This window comes from Oratosquilla oratoria, chromosome 12 (genome assembly GCF_046742065.1).
Source record: "Oratosquilla oratoria isolate Oo_2021 chromosome 12, ASM4674206v1, whole genome shotgun sequence".
Taxonomy (NCBI): domain Eukaryota; kingdom Metazoa; phylum Arthropoda; class Malacostraca; order Stomatopoda; family Squillidae; genus Oratosquilla; species Oratosquilla oratoria.
Genome location: NC_134788.1, coordinates 50,185,151 through 50,205,692, shown reverse-complemented (window position 1 = coordinate 50,205,692; position 20,542 = coordinate 50,185,151). Strand labels below are relative to the sequence as shown.

The following is a 20,542-nucleotide window of genomic DNA, read 5'->3' as shown; positions in this document are numbered from 1 at the left end:
GTCAATAATATAATAGTCAATAATATAATAGTCAATAATATAATAGTCAATAATATAATAGTCAATAATATAATAGTCAATAATATAATAGTCAATAATATAATAGTCAATAATATAATAGTCAATAATATAATAGTCAATAATATAATAGTCAATAATATAATAGTCAATAATATAATAGTCAATAATATAATAGTCAATAATATAATAGTCAATAATATAATAGTCAATAATATAATAGTCAATAATATAATAGTCAATGATATAATAGTCAATAATATAATAGTCAATGATATAATAGTCAATGATATAATAGTCAATGATATAATAGTCAATGATATAATAGTCAATGATATAATAGTCAATGATATAATAGTCAATGATATAATAGTCAATGATATAATAGTCAATGATATAATAGTCAATGATATAATAGTCAATGATATAATAGTCAATGATATAATAGTCAATGATATAATAGTCAATAATATAATAGTCAATAATATAATAGTCAATAATATAATAGTCAATAATATAATAGTCAATAATATAATAGTCAATAATATAATAGTCAATAATATAATAGTCAATAATATAATAGTCAATAATATAATAGTCAATAATATAATAGTCAATAATATAATAGTCAATAATATAATAGTCAATAATATAATAGTCAATAATATAATAGTCAATAATATAATAGTCAATAATATAATAGTCAATAATATAATAGTCAATAATATAATAGTCAATAATATAATAGTCAATAATATAATAGTCAATAATATAATAGTCAATAATATAATAGTCAATAATATAATAGTCAATAATATAATAGTCAATAATATAATAGTCAATAATATAATAGTCAATAATATAATAGTCAATAATATAATAGTCAATAATATAATAGTCAATAATATAATAGTCAATAATATAATAGTCAATAATATAATAGTCAATAATATAATAGTCAATAATATAATAGTCAATAATATAATAGTCAATAATATAATAGTCAATAATATAATAGTCAATAATATAATAGTCAATAATATAATAGTCAATAATATAATAGTCAATAATATAATAGTCAATAATATAATAGTCAATAATATAATAGTCAATAATATAATAGTCAATAATATAATAGTCAATAATATAATAGTCAATAATATAATAGTCAATAATATAATAGTCAATAATATAATAGTCAATAATATAATAGTCAATAATATAATAGTCAATAATATAATAGTCAATAATATAATAGTCAATAATATAATAGTCAATAATATAATAGTCAATAATATAATAGTCAATAATATAATAGTCAATAATATAATAGTCAATAATATAATAGTCAATAATATAATAGTCAATAATATAATAGTCAATAATATAATAGTCAATAATATAATAGTCAATAATATAATAGTCAATAATATAATAGTCAATAATATAATAGTCAATAATATAATAGTCAATAATATAATAGTCAATAATATAATAGTCAATAATATAATAGTCAATAATATAATAGTCAATAATATAATAGTCAATAATATAATAGTCAATAATATAATAGTCAATAATATAATAGTCAATAATATAATAGTCAATAATATAATAGTCAATAATATAATAGTCAATAATATAATAGTCAATAATATAATAGTCAATAATATAATAGTCAATAATATAATAGTCAATAATATAATAGTCAATAATATAATAGTCAATAATATAATAGTCAATAATATAATAGTCAATAATATAATAGTCAATAATATAATAGTCAATAATATAATAGTCAATAATATAATAGTCAATAATATAATAGTCAATAATATAATAGTCAATAATATAATAGTCAATAATATAATAGTCAATAATATAATAGTCAATAATATAATAGTCAATAATATAATAGTCAATAATATAATAGTCAATAATATAATAGTCAATAATATAATAGTCAATAATATAATAGTCAATAATATAATAGTCAATAATATAATAGTCAATAATATAATAGTCAATAATATAATAGTCAATAATATAATAGTCAATAATATAATAGTCAATAATATAATAGTCAATAATATAATAGTCAATAATATAATAGTCAATAATATAATAGTCAATAATATAATAGTCAATAATATAACAGTCAATAATATAACAGTCAATAATATAACAGTCAATAATATAACAGTCAATAATATAACAGTCAATAATATAACAGTCAATAATATAACAGTCAATAATATAACAGTCAATAATATAACAGTCAATAATATAACAGTCAATAATATAATAGTCAATAATATAATAGTCAATAATATAATAGTCAATAATATAATAGTCAATAATATAATAGTCAATAATATAATAGTCAATAATATAATAGTCAATAATATAATAGTCAATAATATAATAGTCAATAATATAATAGTCAATAATATAATAGTCAATAATATAATAGTCAATAATATAATAGTCAATAATATAATAGTCAATAATATAATAGTCAATAATATAATAGTCAATAATATAATAGTCAATAATATAATAGTCAATAATATAATAGTCAATAATATAATAGTCAATAATATAATAGTCAATAATATAATAGTCAATAATATAATAGTCAATAATATAATAGTCAATAATATAATAGTCAATAATATAATAGTCAATAATATAATAGTCAATAATATAATAGTCAATAATATAATAGTCAATAATATAATAGTCAATAATATAATAGTCAATAATATAATAGTCAATAATATAATAGTCAATAATATAATAGTCAATAATATAATAGTCAATAATATAATAGTCAATAATATAATAGTCAATAATATAATAGTCAATAATATAATAGTCAATAATATAATAGTCAATAATATAATAGTCAATAATATAATAGTCAATAATATAATAGTCAATAATATAATAGTCAATAATATAATAGTCAATAATATAATAGTCAATAATATAATAGTCAATAATATAATAGTCAATAATATAATAGTCAATAATATAATAGTCAATAATATAATAGTCAATAATATAATAGTCAATAATATAATAGTCAATAATATAATAGTCAATAATATAATAGTCAATAATATAATAGTCAATAATATAATAGTCAATAATATAATAGTCAATAATATAATAGTCAATAATATAATAGTCAATAATATAATAGTCAATAATATAATAGTCAATAATCATGATAGCGGCAATAATCATGATAGCGGCAATAATCATGATAGCGGCAATAATCATGATAGCGGCAATAATCATGATAGCGGCAATAATCATGATAGCGGCAATAATCATGATAGCGGCAATAATCATGATAGCGGCAATAATCATGATAGCGGCAATAATCATGATAGCGGCAATAATCATGATAGCGGCAATAATCATGATAGCGGCAATAATCATGATAGCGGCAATAATCATGATAGCGGCAATAATCATGATAGCGGCAATAATCATGATAGCGGCAATAATCATGATAGCGGCAATAATCATGATAGCGGCAATAATCATGATAGCGGCAATAATCATGATAGCGGCAATAATCATGATAGCGGCAATAATCATGATAGCGGCAATAATCATGATAGCGGCAATAATCATGATAGCGGCAATAATCATGATAGCGGCAATAATCATGATAGCGGCAATAATCATGATAGCGGCAATAATCATGATAGCGGCAATAATCATGATAGCGGCAATAATCATGATGTGCCAAGGCTTTGTCGAGGTTGATTATAAACTTTCATTACTGTGGGGGCGGAAGCTCGCTGGCTGAGTGGGGTTAGGGTGTCGTTACTTGTGGCAAAGGTTGAGGGTATGGCGGTTTGAATCCTGCCACCGGTGAAGTTGAACCAAGGGCATGGTTCATTAAGTTCCATGCTACAAAGTCCTCTGTGAGGGGCACCGTCCTACTCTCCCAATAGGGGAGAGTTTGTGACATTAAACCATATCATCACTATGGGGGTGTCATGCAAATGAACGGAATTTATCTGTGCAGCGGCAAAAATCTGTCTACTGAATATCCCACTATCGGAGAAAAGAAACTTATTCAAAGATATGTAAATTGTGATCACTGTGATCCTCTTGGAAAAGAAAGTTATTTGAAGATAAGGATATTGTGATCCTCTTCAGTGCTTAAGAGGATCACAGTTAGTGATCGCAAAATACAGTAAACCCTCAATATAACAGACGATGTGGGGACAGGGGTCTGTCGTTATATCTGAAAATCCATTATAACTGAGGATTCGTTATATTCAATGGAAATACTGAACAGATCCATTATATCCTGAAGTTTGTCCAGTATTAGAAATTAGTAGGATTAGAAATTGCAGTAAACCCTTGATATAACTGACGAAATGGGGATGGATCTGTCTTTATATTCGAAGATCCGTTATAACTGAGGATCCCTTGGTATAATGGAAGAAAATCCATTATAGCAAGGGTTTGTCCGGTCAGATTTTTTTTGTCCGGTATATTCAATATCCGGTATATCAAGATCAGTTATATCGAGGGATTACTATATCTTCAAATAATTTTCTTTTTTCTGATAGTGGGATATGCATTGCAAACAATGGGTGAGAACATTCAACTCCCTTTTTTCCCCCATTGTAATGGTGGTGGCCAAATTGAAGGCACACTCCCACTCCACTCCCATTCCACTCCCATCCATCACCCTTTCATTTTAGCTCCTCTTGGATGACAGGTCATCCCTGTATCCCGCCCACTGCCCCGAGTCAGGAGCAACATAGCAAGACCCAGCACATCCACAGCAAGACCACTTCACATAATGGGCAAAACCTCCCCCCCCCCCACGCTCGCCCTTTACAAAGAAAAATAGAGAAGATGGAGAGAAATCCCTTCGTGCTGTGTCAAAGTATCATCCATGTACAGCCATTCTCCACGGACCCCTATCCCCTGCCTCTCCCTTCCCTGCTCAACAGACATTCACCTCTTGCTCAAAGCCCATTTCACCCCTCTCCATCACCCTCAACAGCATATATACATATACAAAAGGCTTTTTTCCCCTTGCAAGTGATGTAGCCAAAAAACAAAGGCATAAAATCCACTCCCACCCATTCCACTCCCATTCATCCCTGTCTCCCTCCCTCTCATCTTGGCTCCTCCTGGATGATGGGTCATCCCTGCATATCACCCACTGCCCTGGGTCAGAAGCAGTGCAGCAAGACACAGCACATCCACAGCAAAGCCACTTCATTTAATCAACGTCCCTCCTCTGTCCCCTCATGCAGAAAAAGAGAAGACGGGGAGAAATCCTTTTGGGCTGTGTCAGTTTATTATTGACACATACTCCCTCATCCCCCATCCCCTCAACAGCAAAGAAAGAAAAAAGCTGGGATGGGCTAGTGGAGACTGGCGAATATTTTTGTAACCAAGGGGATGCCACAGAGACAAAGGAAATAGACCTTTAGTAAAGAAACCGAGTATACGTTAATCATTATGGAAGTGATGATATTGGAAAATACATGCTTGGCTGTGGTGGATGGTACAGTACATCACACTTGCCCACTGCTTGTCATGACCAATTGAGATTGTAATACAACTGTTATATCTAGCTCAGGAGATTGTCTCAGCTGTTGTAAAAATGCACGGGAGGGGAATAGGAATTAGTATACGAATGTCTTCACAAGGACGGGTAATGGCACGAGCTTGTTTATTTGCAGGTCGTCGGAAGTCCAAGAAGAGCCGGACACGCCACATCGACATTGCAGACCCTGAAGACGAGGTCACAGAGGAGATGATCAGGTCATCCTCTCAAGGTATTGTGGAGTTGACGATCTTGTACATTTATTTGTCATTTCTTGTTCAAAGTTGCATTTCATGACCGGGTTACATGTAAAGATTCTGGTTTGACCCGTGCTGAATGGTTTCTAGATAAGAGCGAACCTTGACATTGTTTGATTAACCCCTTCGTTACCGACCCGTCAGCCTTATGTAAACAAACAATTCAAACCGTCCCACAAATGGCTGGAGCCTTATGTTTGTAAACACACTTGCCACCACATGGGTAGAAATAACCCAGAAACCGAGGCCTTGAGAGCCCTCAATACACACAGCTTATAACTGTGACACATGTGTGTCACAGGGAGCACACTCGGTTCCTGGCGAGTGCAATCAGCCGTGACACGCAGGTGTCACAAAACACACATCCGGTACTAAAGGGGTTAAATGTTTAGGAACAATTCTTTGTCCATGGGAACTAAGATGAGACGGGGGGACTGGTGGATGGGAATGGGTATGTGCCTTTTGACTTGGCTACCTCCCTTATAAGGGGGAAAAAAGCCCATGAGGTATATAAGTATTTACCTAGTTGTATCCTACAGGAAGGGGAGCTATGCTTGTATTGTCCTGCCTTTGTATCTCGCAGTGTCTAGTTTGCTCTTAAATTCATGTATAGTTTTTGCACACACTATTGTTTTGTCCAGTTCCAAGTGTCCACCACTCTGTGTGGAAAATATTTTCCTTCAGTTCTCTTATATAACTATCCTTTTTGAGTTTCTTTCTTGTCCCAATTTAGCGAGTCCTCTCTATCAAGTATTTCTGTGCCTTTTGTGATTCTATAGATGGTCAGTAGGTTGCCTCTCTTCTTTGTTCCAAAGTTGGTAACTTCAATTTAGCCAGTATCTCTTCATATGACAAGTTTGAAAGTGCTGGGGCCATTTTCGTGGTTGCTCTTGAGAAATGTTCAGAGTAGGGAATCCTGAGTCTTTTCACTCCATCCCTTCTCATCACCTTTTGTGACGTGCACGGGAGTAGGGTTACCTCACACACACACACATACACACACACACACACACACAAAATTGGAGCTTGAGAGGGTCAAGGATTTCCTTCATAACATTTTTGTCGTATTTCATTGACACTTTGGGCTATGCAACAACGGCATTTTTAATTCTGTCGTTCTTTCCTCCTGTAGGTGGACAACCTCCCTGTGCCCCGCCCCCGAGCCTGGCCTTGGGGGAGAACTTGCAGCCTCTGAACTCCCAGCAGGTGACACAGGCACTCTTCGCACTCCACACAGCCCCTCAACCTCCATTGTAAGTAGTTCTTGACTTCTTTTTTTTTTTTTTTTCTCTCCTCTCTCTCTCTTTCTCTCTCTCTCTCTCTCTCCAAGGAGTCTTCTGCCTTTTCCTTTTTTCTTGTTTTTCTTCTTTTTTCTTTTTCTTTTTTCTTCTAAGGAGTCTTGGCACTGGGGGTGTTGGTGTCTTCTTCTTCTTCTTCTTCTTCTTCTTCTTCTTCTTTTTTTTTTAAGGAGTCATTGGCACTGGGGGTGTTGGTATCTTCTTCTCCCTCTTCTTCTTCTTTTATTCTTCTTCTTCTTCTTCTTCGGAGTCTTTGGCACTGGGGGTGTTGGTGTCTTCTTCTTCCTCTTCTTCTTCTTTTCTTCTTCTTCTTCTTCTACATACATACATATACCAAGGATTTTTCCCCCTTCCAAGGGAGGTAGCCAAAAAGGGAAAGGCATAAAAACACTCCCACCCATTTCATCCCTAAATACACTCCACACCCCTCCCACCCTTCCTCTCATCTGAGCACCTCCTGGATGACGGGTCATCCCTGCACCCTGCCCACCGCCCTGGGTCAGAAGCAGCGTCGCAAGACACAGTACATCCACAGCAAGGCCGCTTCATTTAATCTTCTTCTTCTAAGAAGTCTTTGGCATTTAATCTTCTTCTTCTAAGAAGTCTTTGGCACTGGGGGTGTTGGTGTCTTCTTTTTCTTCTTCCTTCCTTTTCTTCTTCTTGATCTTCTTCTTCTGCTGTTGCTGCTGCTGCTGCTGCTGCAGTGGATCCTAAACTTTTTCAACTTGTTACCCAGTTTACCATGCCTCATTAAGTATGTTACTCCATCTACAACATTGATATGTATGACTAAATCAAATGACTAGAGATATTTTCATTTATTCATTGTATTTGCTGTGGATGTGCTGTGTCTTGCAACACTACTTCTGACCCAGGGCAGTGGACAAGATGGAATGACTCATCATCCAGGAGGAGCCAAGATAAGAGGGAGGGAAGAGGGTGGAGGGGAGTGGAGTGTGATAGGGTTGGAAAGGGTGGGAGTGGTTTTTATGCCTTTGTTTTTTGGCTTTCCATCTGGGGTATTGGCCGCTTGTTATTGTGGCAAAGTAGCATGCAGTTGATACTTTAGGGTCTATATGGGGTGCCCCTATGGACCAGAGCCTCACATAATTTTGTCTATGATAGAGGAAAACTCTTCATAGAGAAATTATGACACTTTTATACTACGACTGTCCCTCCGTTATGCTGTCCCCCAACCCCTTGCTGCTGTCCTGTACCATTTCTCTGAGTACTCATTTTCTGTGGTGGGGGAAAAGAATACTGCCACCAAATAATTCCACTTGGATCGTAAGAGGGGAGAAGAAAGGGACGGGGCATCCTTTTCCTTGTAGCCCCACAGGAGACATTCCTAAACAAAAAAGTAAAGGCATAAGAGGGTCTGGGAGTTTTCCGACCAGCACCCTAAGGTTTGGGTCTTTTAATGTGCGTGGATGTGGTACAGATGAGAGTAAAAGGGAAGAGATAGGTAGTATGTTTGTGAGAAGAAAGATGGATGTGTTGGCTTTGAGTGAAACTAAGTTGAAAGGGAAAGGTGAGTGTAAGTTTGGGAGTGTAAGTGGGAGGTTATCAGGAGTGAAGAGAGGGCGAGGGAGAGAAGGGGGGGCTATACTAGTAAGTGAAGAGATAGGTAAACGTGTAGTGAAATGGAAGGTTTCCTCAAGGATAATGTGGATGAAGGTGAAACTGGGAAAGGAGATGTGGTGTGTTGTAAGTGCATATGGGCCTGGTAGTGAGAAGAGTGTAGAAGAAAGAGAGGCTTTTTGGATAGATTTAAATGAGTGCATGGAGGGATTAGGGAGAAATGTTAATGTGATAGTACTGGGAGACCTTAATGCTAGGGTAGGAAATGAACCAATTGATGGAGTGGTTGGGAAATGTGGAGTTCCAGGAAAGAATCGTAGTGGAGAGTTGATGGTGGAGATGTGTCTAGAGAGTTGATGATAGCAAATACAGTGTTTCGGAAGAAAGTCAAGCATAAGTACACATGGGAGAGGGTGGAGGTTGGAAGGGTGGTAGATAAAGCATTAATGGACAATGTAGTGGTAGGTAGGAGTATAATAGGAAGAGTTAAGGATGTACATGTGCTAAGGTGAGAGAGTGGGGGAATATCAGATCATTTTTTGATGGAAGGTAAGTTGAGAGTGGAGGATAGATGGAGAAAGAGGAAAAAGACAAAAGGTAGGGCGGTGCTTAGAGTGAACTCTTCAAAGGAAAAGGAGGAGTACAAGAAGAAGCTGAGAGAGGAGTGGGAGGGAGTGAAGGATAGAGTAGAGCTAGGAGTGGAGGAGGAATGGGGATGGTTCAAGGAGGGAGTCACAAAGTGTGCAAAGATGGTGTGTGGAACAAGAAGGACAGGAGGAAATAAAAGGAAGAGCAGTGAATGGTGGGATGAGGAAACAAAGAAGGTTGTAGAAGAGAAGAAGCGAGCTTTCTCAGATTGGTTACAAAATAGGACGAGGGAGTCATATGAGAGGTACAAAGAAAAGAAAAGAGAAGTAAAGCAAAAGGTAAAGGAGGCAAAGAGGAGAGCAGATGTGAAATGGGGTAAGAGTATGACAGAAAATTTTGAAAGTAATAAAAAGATGTTTTGGAAAGTAATTAAGAGAGGAAGAGGAGGCAAATCAAGTAGAGAAGAAAAGGTAAAAGGTGCAGATGGAGAGATGATAATGGAAGAGAAGGCAGTAAGGGGAAGATGGGCAGAATATTTTAGGGAGTTGCTAAATGTAAAGGAGGATAGGGAGGGAAAGATAGTTGCAGTGGGAAATGCTAAGAAAATGAGAGTGATGAGTGAGGAAAATGGAGGTGAAATAAGGAAGGATGAAGTGAAGGCAGTGGTTAAGATGATGAAAGCAGGTAAGGCACCTGGTCTGGATGGATGCCATGCAGAATGTCTAAAAAAGGAGGTACAATGATGGTGGACTGGCTGGTGAGGTTATTTAATGTTTGCTGGAGAGAGGGTAGAGTGCCAGAGGACTGGAGGAGTGCCTGTATAGTTCTACTTTACATGGGACAAGGGGACAAGTGTGAGTGTAGTAGTTTCAGAGGGATTAGCTTGTTGAGTGTAGTTGGGAAGGCTTATGGGAGGATCTTGATTGAGAGGATTAGGAAAGGAACAGAGGGAGTAATTGGTGAGGAACAATGTGGATTTAGGATGGATAGAGGTTGTGTAGATCAGATTTTTGTGGTAAGACAGATATGTGAGACAGCTATAGGAAAGGGGTAGGATGTTTTCTGGGCTTTTATGGGTCTGGAAAAGGCTTAAAACAGGGTAGACAAGAAGCCACTGTGGGAGGTTTTGCGGAAATACGGGATAGTAGGAAAGCTTCTAGGAGCTGTCAAGAGTTTTTACGGAGTAGTAAAGCATGTGTCAGGATTAGAAATGGAGAGAGTGAGTGGTTTGAGGTAAAGGTCTTTGTCAGGGATACGTTATGTTGCCCTGGCAGTTCAACTTGTACATGGATGGGGTAGTGCGAGAGGTAAATGCAAGGGTAGTGGGTCAGGGATTGGAAATAGTTAAAGAAAATGGAGAAAAGTGGGAGGTGAGCCAGCTGTTGTTTGTGGACTACACTGCGCTTGTGGCAGGACCAGAGGAGGGGTTGAGGAAGTTGGTGACAGAGTTTGGGAGAGTGTGTGAAAGAAGAAAGCTGAAGATAAATGTGGGTAAAAGTAAGGTGATGAGATGCACAAGGGGTGAAAGTGGCAGCAGACTGGAAGTGAGCATTAAGGAAAAGCGACTGGAGGAAGTGGATAGTTTTAGATACTTGGGTGCAAATGAGGCAGGAAAAGGTGGAGTGGAGGTTGAGGTAGAATTTAGATTGAGAGAAGCAAGTAAATGCCTTGGTGGATTAAAAAGTTTAATGAAGAATAGACATTTGGGAATGGATGCTAAGAGGAGACTATATGAAGGAGTGATTGTGCCAACAGCATTGTATGGGGTAGAAACATGGAACATAAGAGAAGAAGAGAGGAATTTGAATGTGTTTGAGATAAGGTGTCTGAGAAGTATGATGGGGGTTACTAGGCTAGATAGAGTGAGAAATGAGGAGGTGAGGAGGAGAACAGGGGTGGAAAGGGAATTGGGAGATAGGGTTGATGAAAGAGTTGTAGGATGGTTTGGACACATGGAAAGAATGAGTGAAGAAAGACTAGTAAAAGAGGTATGGAAGGCAGATGTGGGGGGAGTGAACATGAGAGGACATCCTAGGATGAGATGGATGGATGGGGTGAAGGGGGCTTTGGGGAGGAGGGTAATGTCTGTTGAGGAAGGAGGGGAGAGGACAGAAGACAGGGGTGAATGTAGAATGGTTGTATATGGATGTTGTGATGCATGAGGTGGAATGGGTGGGGGGATGGGGGGTGAGGTAGTATGTGTGAGCAAAATTTGATGCAGCCCGAAGGGATTTCTCCCCGTCTTCTCCTTTTATACATGGGGGGGACAGAGAGGGGGGGTCGCCGATTTAATGAAGCGGCCTTGCAGTGGATGTGCTGTGCCTTGCAACACCTCTGACCCAGGTCAGTGGACAAGGTGCAGGGATGACCCATCATCCAGTAGGTGCTAAGATGGTAGGGAGAGTGGAGGCGAGTGGAGTGTATTTAGGAATGAAATGGGTGGAAATTATTTTATGCCTTTTCTTTTTGGCTACCTCCCTTGTAAGGGGGAAAAAGCCTTGGTATATGTATGTACCCCCCAGGAGGTAATTTAACCCCCGAGTTTGGGAGCCACTGATCTAAGGAGTCTTCGGCAGTGGGGGTGTTGGTGTTTAAGTGTAGGGAAACCCCTGGTAGCCAAATATGATCTTGTGGTAACAGCCAGAATGAGTGATTATGTGATGTATTGCACCACGACGATGATGCCCCCACGATCTTGATCAAATCTTGCACTAGATATATATATATATATATATATATATATATATATATATTTTTTTTTCAATTGATCAGATATTACACAAGACAACATTGATAGACGTGGAGAGGAACATCCCCTTTTATTTTCCTTTTATTTAGATCACGTGCATCTTGGCCTCTTCTCTCATAAAACACATCCAGAGTACTTACACCACTCTTCCAATAATACTGTAGGTTTGTCCCAAGTGCACCTCACCTGTGGAATGTGCATCTTAAGTGTGTGTATGATTTTTTGCATATTTTGTGTTCTTTCACCAGATCGTCAACACCTCTTGTAAAACACATGCAGAGTACACTTCACCACTCTCTTGGTGACACTGTAGGTTCTCCCCAAGTACGCCTCTCCTGTGGAACATACGTCTTTAATCTGTGTACGATTTGTGTTCTTTCACCAGATCGTCAACACCTGTTCAAGCAGATCGTCTCCTTGACGAAATTCTGCAGAACAAGAGTTTATCCCCTGCTCAGCCTTTGCCAGCCGTTCCTTTAATCGTGGCGGCAGATACCAAGTCACATGCCGATGGCGTGGTTGAAGAAAGGGCACCGTCAGGAAAGGAAGAGGACATCGAAATTGTAGAGAACGGAATCGAGAGAGAATCAGAGGTTTCACAGACGGGGGACGAGAGAGGAGAGGAAGAGGGAGGCAGGGGGAAAGAGGAAGAAGAGGAGAAAAAAGAGGAGGACGAGGAAGGGAGAGGTGTTCCCGTGGAAGGCACGAAGGATGACTCGACCGAGGTCATGAGCCCGGTCTTGAGCTTCTACAAAGGTAGCGGAGGCCACTCCAGACGCTCCTCCTTGGATGTCTCCTCAGATCGCAGCGATTCGGAAGGTGAGGAACTGCTCTGTTGTTGTTGTTGTTGTCGTTCCCTAGACTGTCTGTCCGAGCAGTCCCGTCTCCCCAAGGAAGGCCACAGCCGAAACTGGGTTTTCCCACAAATCCTTTATAGAGTGTATGTTGTGTTGTTTGCGTGCATGATTGTGTATAATGCAGTCTTCCATTATGTGTTGTATGGTATGGGGTGAAGTGTTACATCCTGGGCAGCTGTTCACAACACGGTCGTCCAGCCTCTTCTGGTAGCTTAGAAGTGCTGGGTGGTGACCGCATCGCAGTCTGGCCAAGTGGACTCTGTCCTTTCGTGGGAGAGAGGATTCAGAAGGGTGGATATCAGGGGGTCTGGCATGCAGCATTGTGTTGTCTTTCAGTGTGTTAATGGAGCGGTGAGTGATATGATTATGAATATGTTTCCGGAGGCTGGTATTTGGTGGTTGTGGAGGAAGAGAAGAGAGTATCTGTGCGTAATAAAGGTCTTTGGGTGTAGTTTTAATGTTTCTTGGTGTGTGTGGGTGTTCTGCTATGTAGTGTAGCGGGTGTGATGTGTTTGTGGTGGCTGCAGCAAGTGTTTGTGTGCCTCTCATGTCGAGGTGGTCCTTGACTTTGAGGACTTTTGTTTCATGGTGTAAATGGTCTGTAGGTGATGTATTTGTGCAGCCTGTAATTGTTTTTAGGGCTTTGTTTTGTATGATTTGAAGGGTGTTGTGGTGTGTCTCACTGAGATTAGGAGCCCATGCAGGACTCGCATAATTCATCACTGAGCGTATGCATTGTTTGTATATTGTTATATTAGTTTCTTTGTTTTGTCCAAATGTTGTTCCAGTGATTGACTTAAGTGCGTTAAGTCTAGGTGTGCATTTGTTTTTTATGTTTGTGAGGTGAGGTGTTGTTTGAAAGACATGGATGTATCGTATGTTACACCAAGAATTTTCGGTGTGTTTGTGTGTGGTATTAGAGTGTTGTTGATGTAGAGATGAGGTATGTATTTGTGTTCTTTTGTCCAGTTGGTGAGAAGTGTTGCTGTAGATTTGGTTGGAGCTATTTTGAGTCTGTTTGTGATGAACCATGTGTTGAGTGTGTCAAGGTAAGGCTGGATTATTTCTGCAGCTTTGTCTGTGTTACGATGTGTGCATGTGATTGTTATGTCGTCTGCGTAGGAAGAGATTTGTATTTCTGAGGTGTCTGGCGTGGGTAAGTCATGCATGTATAGATTAAATAATGTGGGGGATAGAACTGAGCCCTGTGGTACTCCGTTCTTAATGTTTCTGATGTGCGATGATTGGCCATTATATGACACATGAGCATTCCTGCCTGCCAGATAATTGGCCAGCCATCTTTTGGTGTTATTGTGCATGTCTGTGTTATATATTTTATTTGTTAGGTTGTGGCGGGGGATAGCATCAAAAGCTTTACTAATGTCCAATGTTATAAGAAGTGTTCTGTGGTGGGGCCTATCTGAATTGATGCCATCTAAAATTCTTTGTGTGAGGTTTGTCAGAAGAGTGTTTGTGGAGTGTAGTGGCCTAAAACCGTGTTGTGAGTCAGCAAGGGGAATATATGGTGTGACAAGTTTAAGTATTAGGCGTTCAATGACTTTAGAGGGGGTGCAGAGAAGTGTGATTGGGCGGTGCGATGTTGGGATTGTTGGGTCTTTGTTCGGTTTTGGAATGGTGATTATTTTACCATGCTTCCAGATGTCGGGTATAGTGTTGTGTGAATAGCTGTAGTTTGCAATGTTTGTGAGTGCGTGTATACCTTGTGGTCCAATGTGTTTTAGGTGGATGTTGCTTATGTTATCAGAGCCACAGGCAGATGAGTGCTTGAGATTATGCATTATGAGTTTTGTCTGACTGTCTATGAAGGGTGTATAGTCTGAGTCTGTGGGGAAGTCTTTCTTACGTCGAATGGTGCGTCGGTCGTCAGGGTGAGATGTAAGATGGCTCGTCTGTGCAAAATGACGTATGAGTGCGTTTGCTTGTTGTCTGTTTGAGGGTAGATTATCTGTTGTTGTGATTATTGCTGCGTGAGAGCGTGTAGTGTTAGTGTTGGATAGTGTGATGCTGTTGAGTGTTTTGTACAATTTGATGGTGTTTGTTTTGTGATCAAGTGTATTGATAAAGTTTTGCCAATTTTGTGATTTTTGTTCATGTATTTTATTGGCAATCACAGTGTTTAGTGTTTGTATTTGGTCTGCTATGTTTTGAGGGATAGGTGTGGGGGTATCGTGTTTAAGTGTGTCACGTTGTCTGATGAGGCCTTGGATTTCTGGTGTGAAGTTGGGGTTGTGTGATTTTCTGTTGCATCTAGGGATGTATCTCTTGTCTGCGTTTTGTATGATTGTATTAAAAGCATGCACAGCATTGTTTATGTTTGTGATTGGTGTACTGTTAAGTGTTTCAAAATGTTGTTCTGTCTCTTCAGTAAAGGCTTCCCAGTTAGCTCTCTTGTAATTGGTGTAAGTGTGTCTGTGGCCAGCTGGGGTGCATCTTGTTTTGGTGGTGATGATGATTGGAAGGTGGTCAGAGCCAAGGGCTCCGACCACTCTCCATGATGTTGTTGGGGTTAGGCAGGGGGAGCAAAAGGTGATATCAGGAGAGGAGGGAGTGTAGAGGGCTTGGTATGGGATATGTGTATGATTATGCGTGTTGTTCATGATAGTCAATGAGTCGAATTGAGTCTGTATATCAAGCCCTCTGTCTGTGTCAGGGTTGTCGACAAACCAGGCAGACGACTTGGCGTTGAAGTCACCACCCATGATCAGGTTGGGGATTGAGGTTAGTTGGCTGAGTTGAGGTCTGAAGGTGTTTGGAACTGTGGGGGATGATTGGGGGGGAATGTACATGTTAACTATTGTTAGTGTTGAATTGTTGCCTGTGCGGATACGAATGGATTGGGTTTCTGTTGTGTTATCTGTGGTAGGGAGGAGAATTTTGGTTGTGGCACTTGTGTCCACAAAACAGATGGAATGGTGGATCAGGGTGATGAGTCCACCGCCATTGCCGTCAGTCCGGTCTTGTCTGATGGTGGTGTAATTATGAAATGATGGTGTTTTGTGTGAGTGTCTTAATTTTGTTTCTTGTAAAATTGCAATGTGTATGTTGTGTTGTTTAAGAAAGTGTTCAAGTTCATGTTTTTTAGTGTTAATACCGTCAATGTTGTGTTGTAATATGTTGATGTTGTGTGTTTTGTATGTGTTGTATGTTGCCGTTTGGGGTTGAGGTTGGGGTGGTAGTGGGGAAGGTGTAGGATCTGGGTCAGAGGGGGGGAAAGGAGAGATCGGGGACAAAGGAAGGGGAGTACTAATCGGGGGTAAGGACAAAGGGAAATTGGGAGTGGGTAAGGGTGTTGGCTGTGGTTGGGGAGGTGGGATTGGGGTTACTGGAGGGCAGGTAGAACATGTCCAAGTGTTTGTGTATTGGTTTGTGTCAGCAAGTGTTGTACAAGTGAGGTGGGCCCAGTTTTTGCACATATTGCACTGAACTGAGCCCTTTGTCTGTCTGCTCGAAGTAATGGGTTTAGAGCATGTTGGGCATGTGTATTTTGTGGTGGGCCCAGGATTGCTCTCTACATCTCCGGCTAAAAGTAGAAGAAGAGGGGTGATCGCCGGAAAATGACCCCTCAGTGCAGAAAAAACGTAACATTGTGTGTTGGAAAAAAAAGGATTGTGGTACTCCCCCAGGTAGGCGTAGCTCCTCCTTGGGGATCGGTGCCATCTGCGTAGAGCTGATGGCCAGGGGTGGTTGCTGCTGATTGGCCCCCAACTCTTGGGGTTGGGGGGTGGTCCCACGACGTAGACGTTGCAGCCCTAGGTCAAACACAATGCAGCAAGACACAGTACCTCCACAGCAAGGCAGCTAAAAAAAAAAAAAAAAAAAAAAGGCTTCGGTTTAATACTGCAAACTTTCCCCTATCAGGAGGCTAGAATAGAGCCCCTTACAGAAGACTCTAGTGTGAAATTTGATGAACCATTCCCTTGGTTCAACTCACTGACAGAAGGGTTCGAACTGCTCTGTTGTTGGTTATTGTGATTTTTGGTTTTCATTTTATCGTATTATTTATTCGATTTATTGTACTCTGACGGAGAAGGTTAAAGTGTCATTGGTCGAGATGACAGCAGTTCGAACCCTTCTGTCAGTGAGTTGAACCAAGGGAATGGTTCATCAAATTTCACACTACAGAGTCTTCTGTAAGGGGCTCTGTTCTAGCCTCCTGATAGGGGAAAGGTTGCAGTATTAAACCGAAGCCTTTTTTTTTTTTTTTTTTTTTTTTTGCTGCCTTGCTGTGGATGTACTGTGTTTTATTGCATTGTGTTTGACCTAGGGCAGTTAGCGGATGTATGGATGACCCATCATCCATGGGGAGCCGAGATGGGACGGGTGGAAAGGGTGGTGGAGGGGAGTGGAATGGGTGGGAGTACGTACATGCGTACCTCTGACTTGGCTACCTCCCTTGTAAGGGGGAAAAAGCTCTTAGTAGATAGATAGAATATCAGTCTTCTTTAGTACACCACGTAGTTCATTGCGTCGTTCTCGTGTCACACCTTGCAGACGAGGGAGACGTGGAACGGTTTCTGTGCAAGAGAATTCACGAACCCAAGGAGGACGAGAGAGACGACTCCGAGGAGGAGGAGGAGGAGGACGTCATTGTGGCCCTGAGTTCGTCCCACTTGAAGGAGAAACACCACATCACGACTCGTACTCTGTTCAAGGTAATTCCGCCCAATTCCTTCGTCGTAAACTCCCAAATGACCCCCAGCGTTTTCGCTTGCTTTACGGGGCAACTGCGCACAAATGCCTTTGTTGGCGCTCGGGGATTTGAATCGTATGACTACTGCTGTTGTGCGCCGCCTCGCTAGCATAGGCACGAACTACCTCCCATCAGGTTACGTATGTCCAGATGTTGGTGTTCTTGTCCCAGTGATTGTAGATTAATTATGATGGGATCAGAATATGGTGGAAATTGAGGTGATGCAGTTCGAACTCTGCCAAAAGCGAGTTGGACCAAGGACATGGTCTGTCCACTGTAAGGGGCACTGTCCTGGCCTCCTGAAAAGGGGAGTTTGTGACATTAAACTGAACCATCATCATCAGGAATGGATTGAGAGACCATTTGGTCTGTGCCGAGGATACAGGGGGAAACAAGATGGCCTAAGGTGCTGTCATAAGACTGCAAGAGACCATAAGGCCTACACTAGGCAGTTCCATGTCCATTACCACCTGTCATCCCCATCCATAAAATTGTCTAACCGTTTCTTAAAACAACATAACATAAGAATGAAAGAGACTACAAGTGACCATAAGGCCTACACTAGGCAGTTCCATGTCCATCACCACCTGTCATCTCCATTCATAAAATTGTCGAACCGTTTCTTAAAACAGCATAAGAACATAAAAATGAAAGAGACTACAAGTGACCATAAGGCCCACACTAGGCAGTTCCATGTCTATCACCACCTGTCATCCCCATCCATAAAATTGTCTAACAGTTTCTTAAAACAACATAAGAACATAAGAATGAAAGAGACTACAAGTTACCATATGGCCTACACTAGGCAGTTCCATGTCCATCACCTGTCATCCCCATCCATAAAGTTGTCTAACCGTTTCTTAAAACAACATAAGAATGAAAGAGACTACAAGTGACCATAAGGTCTACACTAGGCAGTTCCATGTCCATTACCACCTGTCATCCCCCCATCCATAAAGTTGTCTAACCGTTTCTTAAAACAGCCGATAGTTTCAGCGCTCACTACATGGTTACTAAGTCTATTCCATTCGTTGACCACCCTATCAGTAAACCAGTTCTTGCCTATTTCATTCTGAAATCTAAATTGACCCAATTTAAATCCATTACTGCAAGTCCTGCCCTGTTGTCTTAATATGATTATAAATAATTACAAAGGCGGAACATGCCGCCAGGAGACCTTGTGGTCCATATTATAAGTAAATAAATAAAATGATAAATAAAAACTATGATAAAGTAAATAATGATAAAATAAATGCATAGGTATAGTTAAATAATAAACAAACAGGTAAATAGTAAGTACATGTAATAGGAAGCTCGCTGGTTGAGCGGGTTAGGGCGTCGTTACTTGCGGCGAAGGTCGAGGGGATGGCGGTTCGAATCCTACCACCAGCGAAGTTGAACCAAGGGCATGGTTCATTAAATTCCACGCTACAAAGCCCTCTGTGAGGGGCACCGTCCTAGCCTTCCAATAGGGGGGAGTTTGTGACGTTAAACCATATCATCATCATCATCATCAATAATGAATTCACATATAACTAATGATAAATGAGAATCAAGCAAATAATAATAAACAAACAGACAAATGATAACAAAACCCTTGTTAGAGCCTTTGATCCACTTGAAGACCTTTATTAGATCACGCCGTCAATGTTGCATGCTAATAATAAATTCACATATAACTAATGATAAATGAGAATCAAGCAAATAATAATAAATAGACAAATGATAAAATCCTTGTTAGATCCATTGATCCACTTGAACACCTCTATTAGATCACCCCGTCGATGTTGCGTGCTAAAGTTGTTCGTGTTGGTTCTTCTTCAGTGGGAGATGAGGTGCCTGGAGAGCCAAGAACTCCTGTCTACAAATCCTTCCCGAGTCGTCCTCACCTTCAACACCTCGAGGCCGGCCTACAAGTCGAGAACCTACGTCTTTGAGGATCAAGAGTACAAGGTAAGGAATATGACTAATTACCGTAGTGACGTACGACGATTTGCCGAAGGGGATGGTGGCCAGTAACTTCGGGAGATTTACGTTAAACGAATATCATAAAGCCCGTCGTTACTCCGAGTTGTCGTTAACCGAGTAGGTCGTTAAACGAGGAGTACCTGTATACATATATATATATATATATATATATATATATGTGTGTACATAATATCTTTATGGGCATTGAATATATCTTAATGTGTATAAAGTGAGTGTGGCTTTGACTTGGCCTGCTCCTTTTTAAGGTAGAGAGAGGGGGAGAGAGAAAGAGACGGAGTTGGCCCCATAAAACTCGATTGTCTCTTACAGTAGTAGTAGTAGTAGTGTGAATGTAGTAGTTTCAGAGGGATTAGCCTGTTAAGTGTAGTAGGGAAGGCTTATGGGAAGATCTTAATTGAGAGGATTAGGAGAGGAACAGAAGGAGTAATTGGTGAGGAACAGTGTGGATTTAGGACAAGTAGAGGTTGTGTAGATCAGATCTTTGTGGTAAGACAGATATGTGAGAAAGCTATAGGAAAGGGGAAGGATGTTTTTTGGGCTTTTATGGATCTGGAAAAGGCTTATGATAGGGTAGACAGAAAGGCACTGTGGGAGGTTATGCAGATTTATGGGATAGGAGGAAAGCTTTTGGGAGCTGTCAAGAGTTTTTATGAGAGTAGTAGAGCTTGTGTCAGGATTAGAAATGGAGAGAGTAAGTGGTTTGAAGTAAAGGTGGGACTTCGTCAAGGATGCATTATGTCGCCCTGGCTGTTCAACTTATACATGGATGGGGTGGTGCGAGAGGTGAATGCTTGGGTAGTGGGTCAGGGATTGGAGATGGTTAAAGAAAATGGAGAAAAGTGGGAGGTGAGCCAGCTGTTGTTTGCGGACGACACTGTGCTTGTGGCAGAGTCAGAGG

The 20,542-nt window shown here is 39.3% G+C and overlaps 1 protein-coding gene across 1 annotated transcript in view; it reads left to right on the top strand.

Annotated features, from left to right (window-relative positions):
* Nucleotides 1-5,704: 5,704 nt before the first annotated feature.
* Nucleotides 5,705-20,542, top strand: part of LOC143030381 (uncharacterized) — a 22,819-nt gene continuing 7,981 nt past the window's right edge. Inside the window, exons 1-5 of the mRNA XM_076193530.1 lie at nucleotides 5,705-5,846; nucleotides 7,004-7,124; nucleotides 12,473-12,906; nucleotides 17,457-17,617; nucleotides 19,480-19,608. Of these exons, the coding sequence (XP_076049645.1) occupies nucleotides 5,705-5,846; nucleotides 7,004-7,124; nucleotides 12,473-12,906; nucleotides 17,457-17,617; nucleotides 19,480-19,608 (987 nt within the window). The remainder of the gene's footprint in view (nucleotides 5,847-7,003; nucleotides 7,125-12,472; nucleotides 12,907-17,456; nucleotides 17,618-19,479; nucleotides 19,609-20,542) is intronic.